Genomic DNA, 12,500 nt, shown 5'->3' with positions numbered 1-12,500 from the left:
TAATAAAATTGGGTTTTTTGTGGTATCAATAATTATGTCGTATTGATATGAAATAACAACAAAAACACTGTATAAGGGTAAGGGTAGTTAACTAGGTCTAAGTAGTTCATTGGGGCTATGCCTATGAAATTAAAACAATATTTTTATCCAACTGTGTTTGCAGCTAACGATTTTTGCTACAAAATAAAACAAAATTGTAAAATCAACGTTTATTCAAAAAAGACTCATCCATTTCATTGTAAAATTGTTTCATAATTTCTTTTTCTAAACAAATCAAGTAGCAAATTTCAAAAAAGATTTTATACACTCACCCTATAACTCTATTTAGCTCATCTACGTTTAAAATTATCAACATTTGAAAAGTTAAAACATGATTAAATTTACTCTCATATGTATAATCTACGCCCCTCCCGATTTGGAATATAGCCCTGCTGGCCAAACGGTTAAGGCATCTGCCTCCTAAGCAGAAGACTCCGGGTTCGAGTCCCGGGTAGGGTTCTAGAGAATTGTAAAAGTTTTTTATTTTTTTAGGTTTTTCTTCCAAACACACTTATATCAACTATCAAGTGGCCCCTAGAATACACATAAAAAGTAATGGTTTATAGAAGTGAAGAGTTCATAGAAACACAGTCTTGTTTGATTTTTTTTTTACTTTGCTGTTTTTTTGGTGTAAATTCGCAACCAAAAATAAAAAATATTGAGTTATGGATATTCATTTGAAAATCAAATACAACTGCATTTATCTCTAATATACATTCTCCCACATCATTTCATTACCAAATGGATCCCTTATACTCCCACTTCTACTATCACATTTCAAGTGCTCTCTACTACCAACATCACAAACCATTTTCACCAGTTGCAGTTTATCAATAACCACGCGGGGTGGATGGCGAAACCATTGACGTTCCCACTCCAACTGCCCCTCAACCAAACTAAATCTGATAACTCTAAGTTGTGAATCAATCATTTGTAAAGGAACGTACCCGAATATTCTCGCTGCTGATTCCGTTGAATAACAAGCAACAAATGAATCCCATGATCGTTCTTTACCATACTTCAATCGTAATTTTTCACCCAATGTGAGTCCAAATGTAGTTGTATTGAAAAAATAAGGCGATCCCGTGCTCCCACTAATTGACTCACCAAATGTTGACGTATATCGTAATGAAATCGCCACTCGATGAGTCCATGCAATTCCCATTAATGGTGGGTCTAGGTGGAATGTGTGGCTGGATATACACGGAGATACAGGGATGTAATTAAACCTTACGCTTTTCCTAAACCGATGCTTAACTTCAAGGTAGGTTAATGTTGAAAGATTTAATGGATTGTTGTGCAAAAGTACTTCATCAATAGGTATAATCGTTGTATTTGTCTCAGTAATGTAGATTATTGTTTTAGGGTTGTCATATAGAAGTGATTTGAGGTATTGGGGTGTGACTTGCAGGTAGTTGGATAGGGTAAAGTAGGTTATATTCGATAAATTCGGTGCATCTTGATCCAAGTCAGTTATTGGTGGTAGCAGTTCCATGAAGCCAATTGGTGGTTCTGGCGGCAACAACTCGAAAGCTATGCATAGGTGAAAAAGGTAAAGTAGTGGTATAATCATAGGATGGTAGTGAATTTGATTTTTATCATATCAAATTGTTAAAATGAGTTATGAAAAAAGTTATTTGGGTGCAAATTGAATGAGAACAGCCCATTTGTATTCCAATGAAACTACATGGACTAAAAAATGACACCTACATATCAAACCAGCCACATTTTCTTACCCGAGTAGCTGACCCATCTAGTAATTTCGTCTCAATCGGCTTTGTATGTATCCCTTACCCCACCTATTTTAGACCCTGTGAAGAGAAAAAAATAGGTCAATGACGACATTCAACTGATCAACAAAAATTCAAATTCCGAAACCCGAGTTTTAACTTTATACCCGATCAACAAAAGTCAATAAAATTACACCCAACTACAACCAATTCCCACAATGCCAAGGATACCCCAACCCAACCAAGACACACTCACCCTCGTCAAAATACTCATCTACTTTATCCTTCCAATCACACTCTCAATGTATCTCATAACATTCCTAACCCCAGATCTATTCACATACATTCAAACCAACTTTCGAGTTATACTCCTATCAAAACAGTTTTGTCAAGTTAAACCACATCAATGTGAAGTACTACTAGATGCTCAATTTGGTGATCCTGAACTACTTTTTCGACAAGTTTTCCATCACTACGACTTGATCTATGTTGTTAATAAGTACATATGGCAATGGGATACCCTTACAACAAAGTTGATTCTATCAGCACCAGTAAAAAAACTTATAATGGGCATGGCTCATTTACGTGGTGTTCATGTAGACGATGCATACTGGGAAATCATGCAAGAGACTGTACATATTATACTTGCTATTTTTAATACTTCAATTTTTCATATTGTTATGGGAATGTTGGTTTCACGAATGTGGATGTTTTTTATAGTTGGTGTTGTATTGACAATCTTGGAACCATGGGAGAAATTGGCTGGACCAATTTGGAATTTATTACAATCAGCAAATAATGTATTCTAAATAAAGCTACATATACACAAAACTTTGTTTCAGTGTTTCAGTGTTTTTCTCTAGAATCCAAAATTGAATGAACTCATGTCTGGTTCCTCAAATGCTTGTGCTGGTGGTGGAGCCTTATTCTTGAAGGATGTATGAGTAGGTGACGAAGGGGAAGGTTGTGCGTCAGCATATGAATTAAGTAAGTTTGGCGCCGCGTTTCCATTCTCTTGAGCAAATCCATTTTCAACTTTAGCTCCATTCTCAACACCATTGGCCTGTCCAATGTACTTCTGCCCTTGAACAAATGTCCAACTTCTCAAAAGTAGTAAAGCAAGGTACTCACAACCCATTCTAGTATAAATCATTGCTACTCGAACAACAAAATCAAACTCCTGTTGCAGGGAGATATTCAATGACCCCTTAAGATAATCCACTTTACGATGTCTCAAATCATTAAATAACAAAACAAGTACCGGATCATCGCGAAGAAAACTTTGTCCCTTTGATGACACAGCAACATCACGCAACTCTTTAAACCTATCGCCACTTTGTTCAATCATTTGTAATGGCGATTTGATCAATGATTGAATCGCCATTTGTTTATCATTCATCTGCCAAAATACCCAACTTGTACTCCAACGATCACCATTCTGGATCGCATGAGGCAAAACGAATTTCTCCATAACTTGAACTAAACAATCATTTGACTCTTTACCGATATTCTGTACTCCAAAGTATACCTTTGCCACCGCTATAGCTAATGAAATATCTTCAACTTTGGTGGCCAATGTACTACAACAATCATATGGTTTATCAGCTAACAAAAAGAAATATGCAGCATCCATGTATCTGTGTTTACCAAGTAGAACAAAGGCATTTTTCAAAGCGGCTGATTTCCATCTCGGACTAGTAAAGTCGTTATTCATAAATTTCAACATCTTGGTTTTCTCTTCATGATTGACAATACGCCATAATCCAATCAAGATTTGCTTTTTCCGCAACGCCAAATAAAGCAATGACACTAAGCCTGAAGGATCACGGGATTCACCAAACTCATTCCTGGCCACCGACTCAACTAGTTTGATCAATCGATCTGTCTTGACCCAGTACGCCAACCCCGTTTGTTGAACATTTTCCCAAGTCAATCGATTTTTGTAATACGTCTCCACCGAATTCAACAATACTTCCTTATTATCTGAATGTAGAGCCCAGTTTATATCTCTCATTGAAAGACGTTTTTGCTTCGTTGCCAATTGAAACAATTTAAATCCAATCATGAATCTTATTCCATTTTCATCCAAAGTCATTGAATATTTATTCAATTCCTTGACTATGGCAACAACTGATAACAAAGTACTTTGCTGATGTCGTGTCATTAATGGAAGGGATACTTTCATTAATTTATCCAGAAGCAAATCGGCCAATTCATCATTAAACTTTGTGAACACATCCAAGTTGAAAGTTTGCGACATTCGTCGCTGTAACGGTTGAATTTTCCCATTACTGGTTGGCTCTAAATGTTTTTCAATCTCATGAACAAAATCAATCCCTAAGTCCCACTCAATTGCCTGCCCCTGTCTCAAAGCTTGAAACAATTTCACCAAGATATTCTGTACGGGTATAATTTGACTCATAAACAATGCTTGAATGAGGAACTGTGGATGATATATTGGCAACGGACCATTCAAAACTCTAACCAATTGTGAAATATCATACACTATATTCTCCTTATCGCGCTTCTCCTCCTGAGGCTTGTCAACATACCCACTCATAAATTGTCGTATTGTTGAGTCAATAGTACTAGAACCCAATTTAATCCATCGATCATCAATAAAGAATTGATTCCCACACCCAATCACCAAATATCCTTTATCAAGCCAAATCAGGTCGCCAATCTCATGTGAAGTATAATCAGAAACGTCAATTTTTTTGATGGTGGCATACGTTGGTATTTTGTTTGTGTAGTCGTACCGCAATTGCGTGTATAGCAACACAAATCTTCCAAATCCCACCGACAAGATGGCATTTGTCGTCGAGTTTTCATTGGACGCAGCGTTAATAAAAGTCCAATCTAGGTCTGTAACTGGTCCATTTTTCGAAGCAAATGTCTCTTCGTATTCTAATACCCCTTGAGTTGTATCCCAGATCGATAAACAACGCTTGTATTCATCAACGACAGCAAATTTGTTAATTACTGTGGACCCGTTTATCTTCCCTGGGTTTTTTACATTGGTGGGGATGCTGCACATTGTGACCCATGAAAGCTGATCTGTATCGTAATCCAAGGTGTAACTTTTTAGTAAACCTTCCTTATCAATAACGGCAATCAAGCTCTTGCTATTATCATTTAAAAACGCATCAACGCGCGTAATTTGGTAAATATCCTCATCTTGAGGTAAATTAGCAATCTGTTGACTTTGAAGTTTAATAGCATCAATTTTGTCATCATGATATGTAAGCACCAAATTCCATGCCTTGATCAAATCTTTTTCAAACACGGCTATAATGCAATATTGCTTCTTATATTGAGTATTTCCAGGATACTCGGTCAAAACAAATGCCCTAGGTTGTCTCTCTTCACAATCAACAACATCAATCTTTGTAGCCGGCTGATCATCATTTATCGAACCATTACAATCCCAAAGACTCAATTTGCCCAATTTTTCAACCACAACAACCACATGACGTCGTTTGTAGCCAATGGGTGGTTCAATATCGTTTATAATTGCCGCGTCCCATATACTGTTTCCATCACCTGACAATTCCACTCTGAATCGCTTGGTAATGGACATAATATTCAATCCGTTCTCTTCAATAATCATTGGTTCCCAAATATAATTATGCTTAGCGAAATTGGAAATAGATAACACAACATTCTTTGAGGAATAAAGCGAATTTGATCGGATTAGCTTTCTGATAGATTTAACATGCCCCTGATATTTATTCACCAATGTGATACCCAAGGATCCCGATTTCAAAAGTCTATTAAAATCAATAACTTCAAACCGGACTGTGTTTTTCACTCGATCATGAAGTAAAAATGAAAGGTACTTTACTCGCTCATCATTATTCAATCGCGATAAACCCTTTATCAATACGGGCTTCAAATGCGTCGTTACAAACTCATTTGACTCAATATACTCCACAGACAAGTCATGTTCACAGCGTACATCCAAATGAGGGAACTCGTTTCTTCCAAACTCAAGATCCAATTCCTCACCAATGGGGATAAATTTGATGTTTGTGGGTGGTGTTTGTGTTATATTAGTCACGGCATATATCCTAGCTGTCCCTGAATTTGAAATGACATACAATAAATCAATATCATGCAAGTTGAGTCCATCAAATAGATTAGATGTAGAGCTCTTCAACAATGGTATCAAGCTGTTTTGAAGGTATATATTTTCAATAATGAGAACAGCTCTAATGCCATCTCCTTTAAAGCAACTAGTTAGATCCAAATTCGCCCAATTGCTTATATGATTATGTCCGTTTGATTCATACGACGCCCACGCTTTAAACTGATAATCTGAAGTCCAGGTGTAGATCACTTCACTGTCGTCATTATTAAGATTAACATACCCCCTCATCTTTCTAATGTGAGCCATGGATCCATCTAGTACTTTTTCACTCTTTTTACTTGATTTCCTGCGCCAATGGAAATCAACCACGTGCGAACCTGGTGGGTGGACTAAATATGACACTTCAAATTGAGAATTTTCGTCACCATAGTTCATTCTCGTCCATACTTTAACTAGTCGGTCATATGGACCACTTGTAGTCATTATGAGCTTTGCATTGGGACTTATACATATATTCGATACAGCACCAGGTTGTGTTGAGCTCCATCGCTGTAGAAGTTTAAATTCACCATATTGTTCAGCCACATGATACAAATATAGACTTTGCTTCCCACCAATCACCAATTCATCCTCTTCACAAGCCCATTCAAGAGACGTGACATCGGTATCAACAGTAAATTCAATTGCTAATGTCCATTTCGGTATGGCCATGTATTCATTCATGGGTCTGTAAATGATAAGTTTGTCATCATATGCAACAGCAATAACACCATTCTTGTGATTGATATCAATGGCTGTGGGGTCTTTTGCAAGATATATAGTTTGTAAGTCTTTATCGATATTGTATGGGTTGGGGCGCTTATTGGTTGGCTGAATAGTGGCTGTAGTTATGATCAAATTGTTACCTGACCCGTAGGCAATAATGTGATGGTTCTTCCAATTGGATTGTACTACTGAACATGAACTTTTATTGACCTCACCTGGGATAAATGTGATAGTCATAGGGGTAGAGTGCAAGAAATGTTTGGTATATTCAAGTATCGGAGTCTCAGTCAATTAAGTTAACCGAAAAATTTAAATATCACACCATCATCATCATCATATCATCATCGATAACCGCCAGATACACAGCGTCACCTTACAATGGGAGGAAGGTAGGTAAGAATCAAGCACCACTATAGGACAACTTCAGACATACTAACTTTCTTTTAGTTGTAAGGATCAGAAAATAGCATTAGCTATATGCTTGCAACGGTCACCATGTGTTCTAATACAAAGACATACACCCAAGGAATGTCTCACTGATCCCGATCTCAAGAAGGACTTACCCGAACTATGTAAAGCTAATTTCAGAGCATTTATGGACTGTAAACGAGGCGCTTTTGATATGAGGAAACGAATGAAGGGTAATGCTCCATTATCGACAGGTAAATTTAATGAACAATATGACAAATTATCATCGGGTAATTTCAACCCCGAGGAAGAGATTAGAAAGTTGGAAGTAATGAATAGGAACTTGTCGAAACAACAGCAGTTACAAGAAGAGAAAGAAAAGGCCAGGTTAGAAGGTAGTTAAACCAAAAGGGACTTAAATTGGACATGTATATAGCTCTCATGTATTTAAACGCTTCAAATATGTATCTCGTTCTGTAATCAACTTGGTAATGAATCTCTTATACACTGGATTGAAGTTGTTTAAATTGAGAAACACATTTTGCAAATTGATCAATTTTGCAATATGAGCTAGGAGTACAGAATTGTCTCCAGTACTGCTCAACTGCTGCTTTATACTACCCAATAGTTCATCAAGAATCAGTTGAAATTCATCTACTGTGTAGGTCAGTTTATTCTCATTTACTTTTGATAATGAGTTATTCATTGTTTCCAATACATCAATCACGGTTATTAGATTATTCTTGACTAACTTCAATTGAATCAAGGTCTGCACTGCTTCATTGTTGATACTCTCATTTAACTCGATGGTGTTGTTAATCTCTGTAAGTTCCGACTGTAATGATATAATCGAATTATCAAGGATATTCAAATGATATTGTAATCTCGATGTACCGCCTTGTTCTTCACTAGCATTAGAAGTATGAATCAATGTACTTGATTTGTCCAACATTTCGAGTTTCTCATGTAGACTATTATTAGCTATATCACTGACATAATAGTCAAAGTGGGTGATCAACTGATTAATCGTATGTGATAATTTTGTTAGCGACTGTTTGGAATAGGTTGATGGAGTTGTTGAAGTCGTTGAGTTCTGTTGCGTAACTGAAGTGACTAACTTATCAATATATGTGGATGGGTTAAACTCATCATCAAAAAACATAGACATTGACTCTTCGACATTGTTGGTAGACATGGTGATTGGCAGTTTGCTGAAATATTGTTTTGAGGAGTGAAATTTCTTTTGTGGACCGATTTGATTTCGCAGTCAGAGTTCAAGAAAGATATTCAATACAAACCCACATGGTGATGTAGAATTATAGACAGACAAAACTACACTGAGCTGTTCTAAGCCAATAGTTTGTAACGTTTTAAAGAAGACAACACGAGATCCGACTTGAAAAACAACTTTAAAGAGTACAGGGCATATATACACAAGAGGCATAGGATAGACTAGGAAAACCTACTCTGCTGTTTTACGTTCTCACAATAATTAACAGTGCCATTGCTTCCATACGTAAATATAAATTTAAACTGAAGGTACGGGTTAAACATATTAACTGCGTTGGTTTCAACATCCGCAAGTAGAAATCAACGTTTATAGGCAGAAGTCAAAAAGCTCCAACAAAAATACTCTCACCAACAATATTTATACGAGAATCGAGGTTTCTCCCTAACCAATGGATAGAGCAAATTGAAATGAACTCAAAAATTGAGAGAGAAAGTAGGAAACACGACCTTTCAAAGTATCTGATATTCAAAATAACTTTAAAGAGAAAGTTTCATGACAGATAGATACCTTGCTGAAAGTTGGCAGTTGCAGTTCAAACAATCAAGTACAGAGGCTTATGCATTTGAACCAAAATTGCCTTGTCGGATCTCCTACCACCCTGAATGATATTTAAGGGAACAATACAAGAAAACTGCACCTCCCCGACTATCGGTAGATGCCAAATACACAAGATATTGTTTTGTGGATTCAACATGAATTTAGTCAGGTACAGTTTCAATTGAACTTACAAATGATACAGCAATATACCGGCCAACTAAAGAACTTACGGCGCTGATTTGAGAAAACAAGAGCATAGTTTTTTGTACCTTTATTTATGAGGCAATTTAAGCTACTGGCATTCAATGTCCTTTATGAAGGTTCATGCATCGATGTATAGATATTCTACTTTCTCCCTCTTGTTCTACAACAGGATGAACATGAGGTGATAAACAGAGTGTGCTCTATTCGACATATCATATAACAACCACAGAAGTAACACCGTCGCCATGTAGTTCTCATTTGTTTATACAACAAAATTATTGTTCTTGACTTGCTTGTTGCAAAATAATTTTGGCACTGATATGAAGCACAGATACCACACCAGGATTAACGAATTGACTTTCTCTTTATAGGGTTTCACTATGAGTGGAAACTTCAAAGAACGTTAAACTCCACCGAACAGAGTAAATTTGCAGCCATTGTCAGATCGATGCTATCGTGAATTTACAGCAAGTTGAGCCAACAGTTGATTATAGATTAATGATGGAGAGATCCACCGAAAAAGTAAATTTAACCTTCAATGAATTGGCTCCGATAATATATGTACGCGTAAGAAACCTTGAAATCACAACGATCAAACAGGGACTACAACTAAAGCATATTTTTACTTAAATAACTTCATCAATTTAAAACTATGTAGTAATGTAGTAGTGATAGCAATAAGTGAAGCTCTCCCATTTACAACTTGGATTTTGGTCTTGGGTCCAATTGCTTGAAAACAGTTTCAATAGCAGTGGCCTTCATCAAGTTACCCTTAACCTTCAACTTACCGTTCATAAACAATTTTTGACCGTTAGCCTTACCTTCAGCCAATTTGACGAAATCAACATCCTTCAAGAGTAATTCAACATCTCCCTTTGGTGGAGCACCATCAACCTTCTTGATGCTACCTTCCTTTTTCAAGTCCAAGACCCATGATTGGTCCTTACCTTCCTTGCTCTTCAAAGTGATGACAATAACAGCATTGACTGATTTGATAGCAGCTTTAGAAAGGTCAGCGTTGGAAAGACCTTCTTCAATTTGCTTAAAGTATGGGCTAGCGTTAAATCCTTCAGCTTCGACGGCCATTGTGAATATAATATATGTGTTTGTAGTATAAAAGTAAAGTAAAGAACTTCGATGAGAGAAGAAGAAGAGGAAAAGGAATTGAAAAAATTTGGGGAATTTGTTGATCAATTTATAGCACAATTGATTGATTGAAATATTGTATAATGGTGATGATTTTTTTTAGGAATTGTGGAGGGAACATATCTTATATGCAGGACCAATCATATATATTTCTTTTCCCCCTCCTGTGACGCAACAATAGTAATAATACACCGGCATTAACACAAACACACTACCACACTGTATTTTTTTTCACATGTCAAATAACACTGCACGCTATACATTTCAGTGCTCTATAGCTCACAAATAGTCTTGCACTAGAGGTAAGTTCCTCTGTCAAAGGATCATCACTTTCTGATATAGACTACATAGTACTAGCTTCAAACACCTTTAATAAGTACACCTCATAATTTCATATGCTTGCTATCTATTGTGTTAAGCTTTTTTTTCTGTACATACTGTTGTTTTAACTGAAGTGTTTTTCTGTGTAGCTCTTAGTTATTGCAGTATGGATGTTACTAACCACTCTCCTTCCCGATTAGGAAATTCAACTCATTTTTCCAACCCTCGGTTTCAAAACGGTTTATCTAGTTTATATACAGGACTACCTTTAATCTTCCGCTTTTTCATTTGCACAAGATACGGAGCTATTCACAAAGGAATTTTGTACGGAGTTTTGTTCCTGTGTCTCTGTTTCTATTAACCGATGTATATTTGAAAAAGTGAACTCCACTTGGTTCATGTATTCTATTGTTGGTAACATTGGCCTCGGACTTTGACAACTAGTTTCCCTCCTATTCTCTTCGTCTTTGTTTTACCCCATAGTCTCATAAAGTCTCACTTGGTATCTGCCATCAAGGTTGTGTCTTGTGTGGCTAGTCAAAACAATAGCCTGGCATGAAATGTATTATCATATGCTATCCACGCTGTACATTTAGTTTCAGTCAATAATCCTTTTTGAACTAGTTAGGAACTGTCTCTCTCACGACAGTGGTTCCATCCACAACCAAGACATTCCCTATGACTGTATCATCTTTAACAGAGGGAGGTCTGGATCTAGAAAACCCAACCAAGATCCGCCCTTCCCCCACATTTCAAAAGACCAAACCCGAGACAAAAGTGTCACAAAGCTGAAAGACATATACAAAAGCAACTAAACAATTGCATTTGCTGCAAAAAAGTCACATCTATAAAGATGATGGTCCATTACGTATGAGACGTGCAATTTCTGCCTAGGTGAGATAAAACCACATGCAAACAAAAATTTGCGTTGTTCGGTGTTAAGAATAACCTTTTCTCGATTATTATCTTAGCTCCTCTTTATGGTTGTCATCGTGTGAGATTGCGAATACTGAAACTGACACATTCTCCTGCTCCTCAAGGCACTGCAAACCACATGGAATCGAATATCCGAGCTATAAGCAGACAGCAATGCTTCAATTGCAAATTTAAAGTTAAATTTAGATATATTTGTCAGTTCCTTTTTATTCATGTGAAATATAAAAGCGACACGTGACTATTGTCAGATGAATCCAATGTCGCAAAAATGTTACATTCGACGACATAAAAAACTGACATTGAAATTTCTACCTCATCTCATCTCTTTGAACCTAGTTCATAAAGCATAGATCCAAGATACACATGGATCCACACGATGTCCTTCACTTCAAAAGCATCCAAACACCAAGCTGAACTAACAGTAAATAAACTATTTGCAGATATACTACATACCCAACCAACAACATCATCTTCCACTACCAAAGACAATGCAAAACTTTCATCAACGCAGATTTTAACCAACCAGCTCCACCCAACACACTCTACGACAAGTAAGGCCAAATCGCAAAAGAAAAGAAAGCTACAAAAGGTGAAAAAGAAGGAAATTGAAGATAAGAAATTCCAAAAGTTTATCAAATATAATCATATTTTATCTAAAGATCCATCACAACAAACAGATGCCGATAAAGCATACATTAGGAAACTTGTGCGTAAAAATACGAATCAAGTCAAGAACTTGTCTCATATTGATGATTTTGAAGTCGAGTCCGAATTGGATATGGTCAAACTGCAATTGTTGACTGATTTACAACCGAAACTGAAACTGAGATTAAGAAAGAGATTAGTGGTTCCTAGAAGCAGTAAGGGTGATGCTGACGGTGTATCGAAGCAGGAGTTTATTGATTTTGACGACAAGGTTCAACGTGGGTTGATTTCTGTGCCCGGATTGACTCCAGGATTGGCTCCAGTCGATGAAAATGAATCCGAATCAGATACGGAATAATCACATATTTTATACATTTATGTATTTTAT

General features: G+C 36.7%; 7 protein-coding genes and 1 non-coding gene across 8 annotated transcripts; 4 read left to right on the top strand and 4 right to left on the bottom strand. All coding sequences in view use genetic code 12, as the record gives it.

Annotated features, from left to right (window-relative positions):
• Window positions 1–425: 425 nt before the first annotated feature.
• Window positions 426–498, top strand: CORT_0_Arg(CCT)_67. The gene has a single exon. It is a non-coding gene (tRNA).
• Window positions 499–745: 247 nt separating this feature from the next.
• On the bottom strand, window positions 746–1,612 carry CORT_0D07320 (hypothetical protein; the record flags this gene model as incomplete). Its single annotated transcript, XM_003869649.1, has 1 exon — window positions 746–1,612. The coding sequence occupies one exon, from the start codon at window positions 1,610–1,612 to the stop codon at window positions 746–748; it is 867 nt and encodes a 288-aa protein (XP_003869698.1).
• A 375-nt stretch (window positions 1,613–1,987) lies between these two features.
• CORT_0D07310 (hypothetical protein) lies at window positions 1,988–2,578 on the top strand (the record flags this gene model as incomplete). The annotated part of the gene is made up of 1 exon (XM_003869648.1): window positions 1,988–2,578. The coding sequence occupies one exon, from the start codon at window positions 1,988–1,990 to the stop codon at window positions 2,576–2,578; it is 591 nt and encodes a 196-aa protein (XP_003869697.1).
• Window positions 2,579–2,628: 50 nt separating this feature from the next.
• Window positions 2,629–6,861, bottom strand: CORT_0D07300 (Rav1 protein; the record flags this gene model as incomplete). Its single annotated transcript, XM_003869647.1, has 1 exon — window positions 2,629–6,861. One exon carries the CDS (start codon window positions 6,859–6,861, stop codon window positions 2,629–2,631), a length of 4,233 nt encoding a protein of 1,410 aa, XP_003869696.1.
• A 141-nt stretch (window positions 6,862–7,002) lies between these two features.
• On the top strand, window positions 7,003–7,435 carry CORT_0D07290 (Pet191 protein; the record flags this gene model as incomplete). The annotated part of the gene is made up of 2 exons (XM_003869646.1): window positions 7,003–7,013; window positions 7,072–7,435. 2 exons carry the CDS (start codon window positions 7,003–7,005, stop codon window positions 7,433–7,435), a joined length of 375 nt encoding a protein of 124 aa, XP_003869695.1.
• Window positions 7,436–7,471: 36 nt separating this feature from the next.
• On the bottom strand, window positions 7,472–8,227 carry CORT_0D07280 (hypothetical protein; the record flags this gene model as incomplete). The annotated part of the gene is made up of 1 exon (XM_003869645.1): window positions 7,472–8,227. One exon carries the CDS (start codon window positions 8,225–8,227, stop codon window positions 7,472–7,474), a length of 756 nt encoding a protein of 251 aa, XP_003869694.1.
• A 1,533-nt stretch (window positions 8,228–9,760) lies between these two features.
• On the bottom strand, window positions 9,761–10,150 carry CORT_0D07270 (hypothetical protein; the record flags this gene model as incomplete). Its single annotated transcript, XM_003869644.1, has 1 exon — window positions 9,761–10,150. One exon carries the CDS (start codon window positions 10,148–10,150, stop codon window positions 9,761–9,763), a length of 390 nt encoding a protein of 129 aa, XP_003869693.1.
• A 1,693-nt stretch (window positions 10,151–11,843) lies between these two features.
• On the top strand, window positions 11,844–12,470 carry CORT_0D07260 (hypothetical protein; the record flags this gene model as incomplete). The annotated part of the gene is made up of 1 exon (XM_003869643.1): window positions 11,844–12,470. One exon carries the CDS (start codon window positions 11,844–11,846, stop codon window positions 12,468–12,470), a length of 627 nt encoding a protein of 208 aa, XP_003869692.1.
• Window positions 12,471–12,500: the final 30 nt, after the last annotated feature.

This window comes from Candida orthopsilosis (assembly GCF_000315875.1).
Source record: "Candida orthopsilosis Co 90-125, chromosome 4 draft sequence".
Classification (NCBI taxonomy): Eukaryota; Fungi; Ascomycota; class Pichiomycetes; order Serinales; family Debaryomycetaceae; genus Lodderomyces; species Lodderomyces orthopsilosis.
Note: the sequence above shows the minus strand (reverse complement) of the source record. Positions and strands in the feature narration are given on the sequence as shown.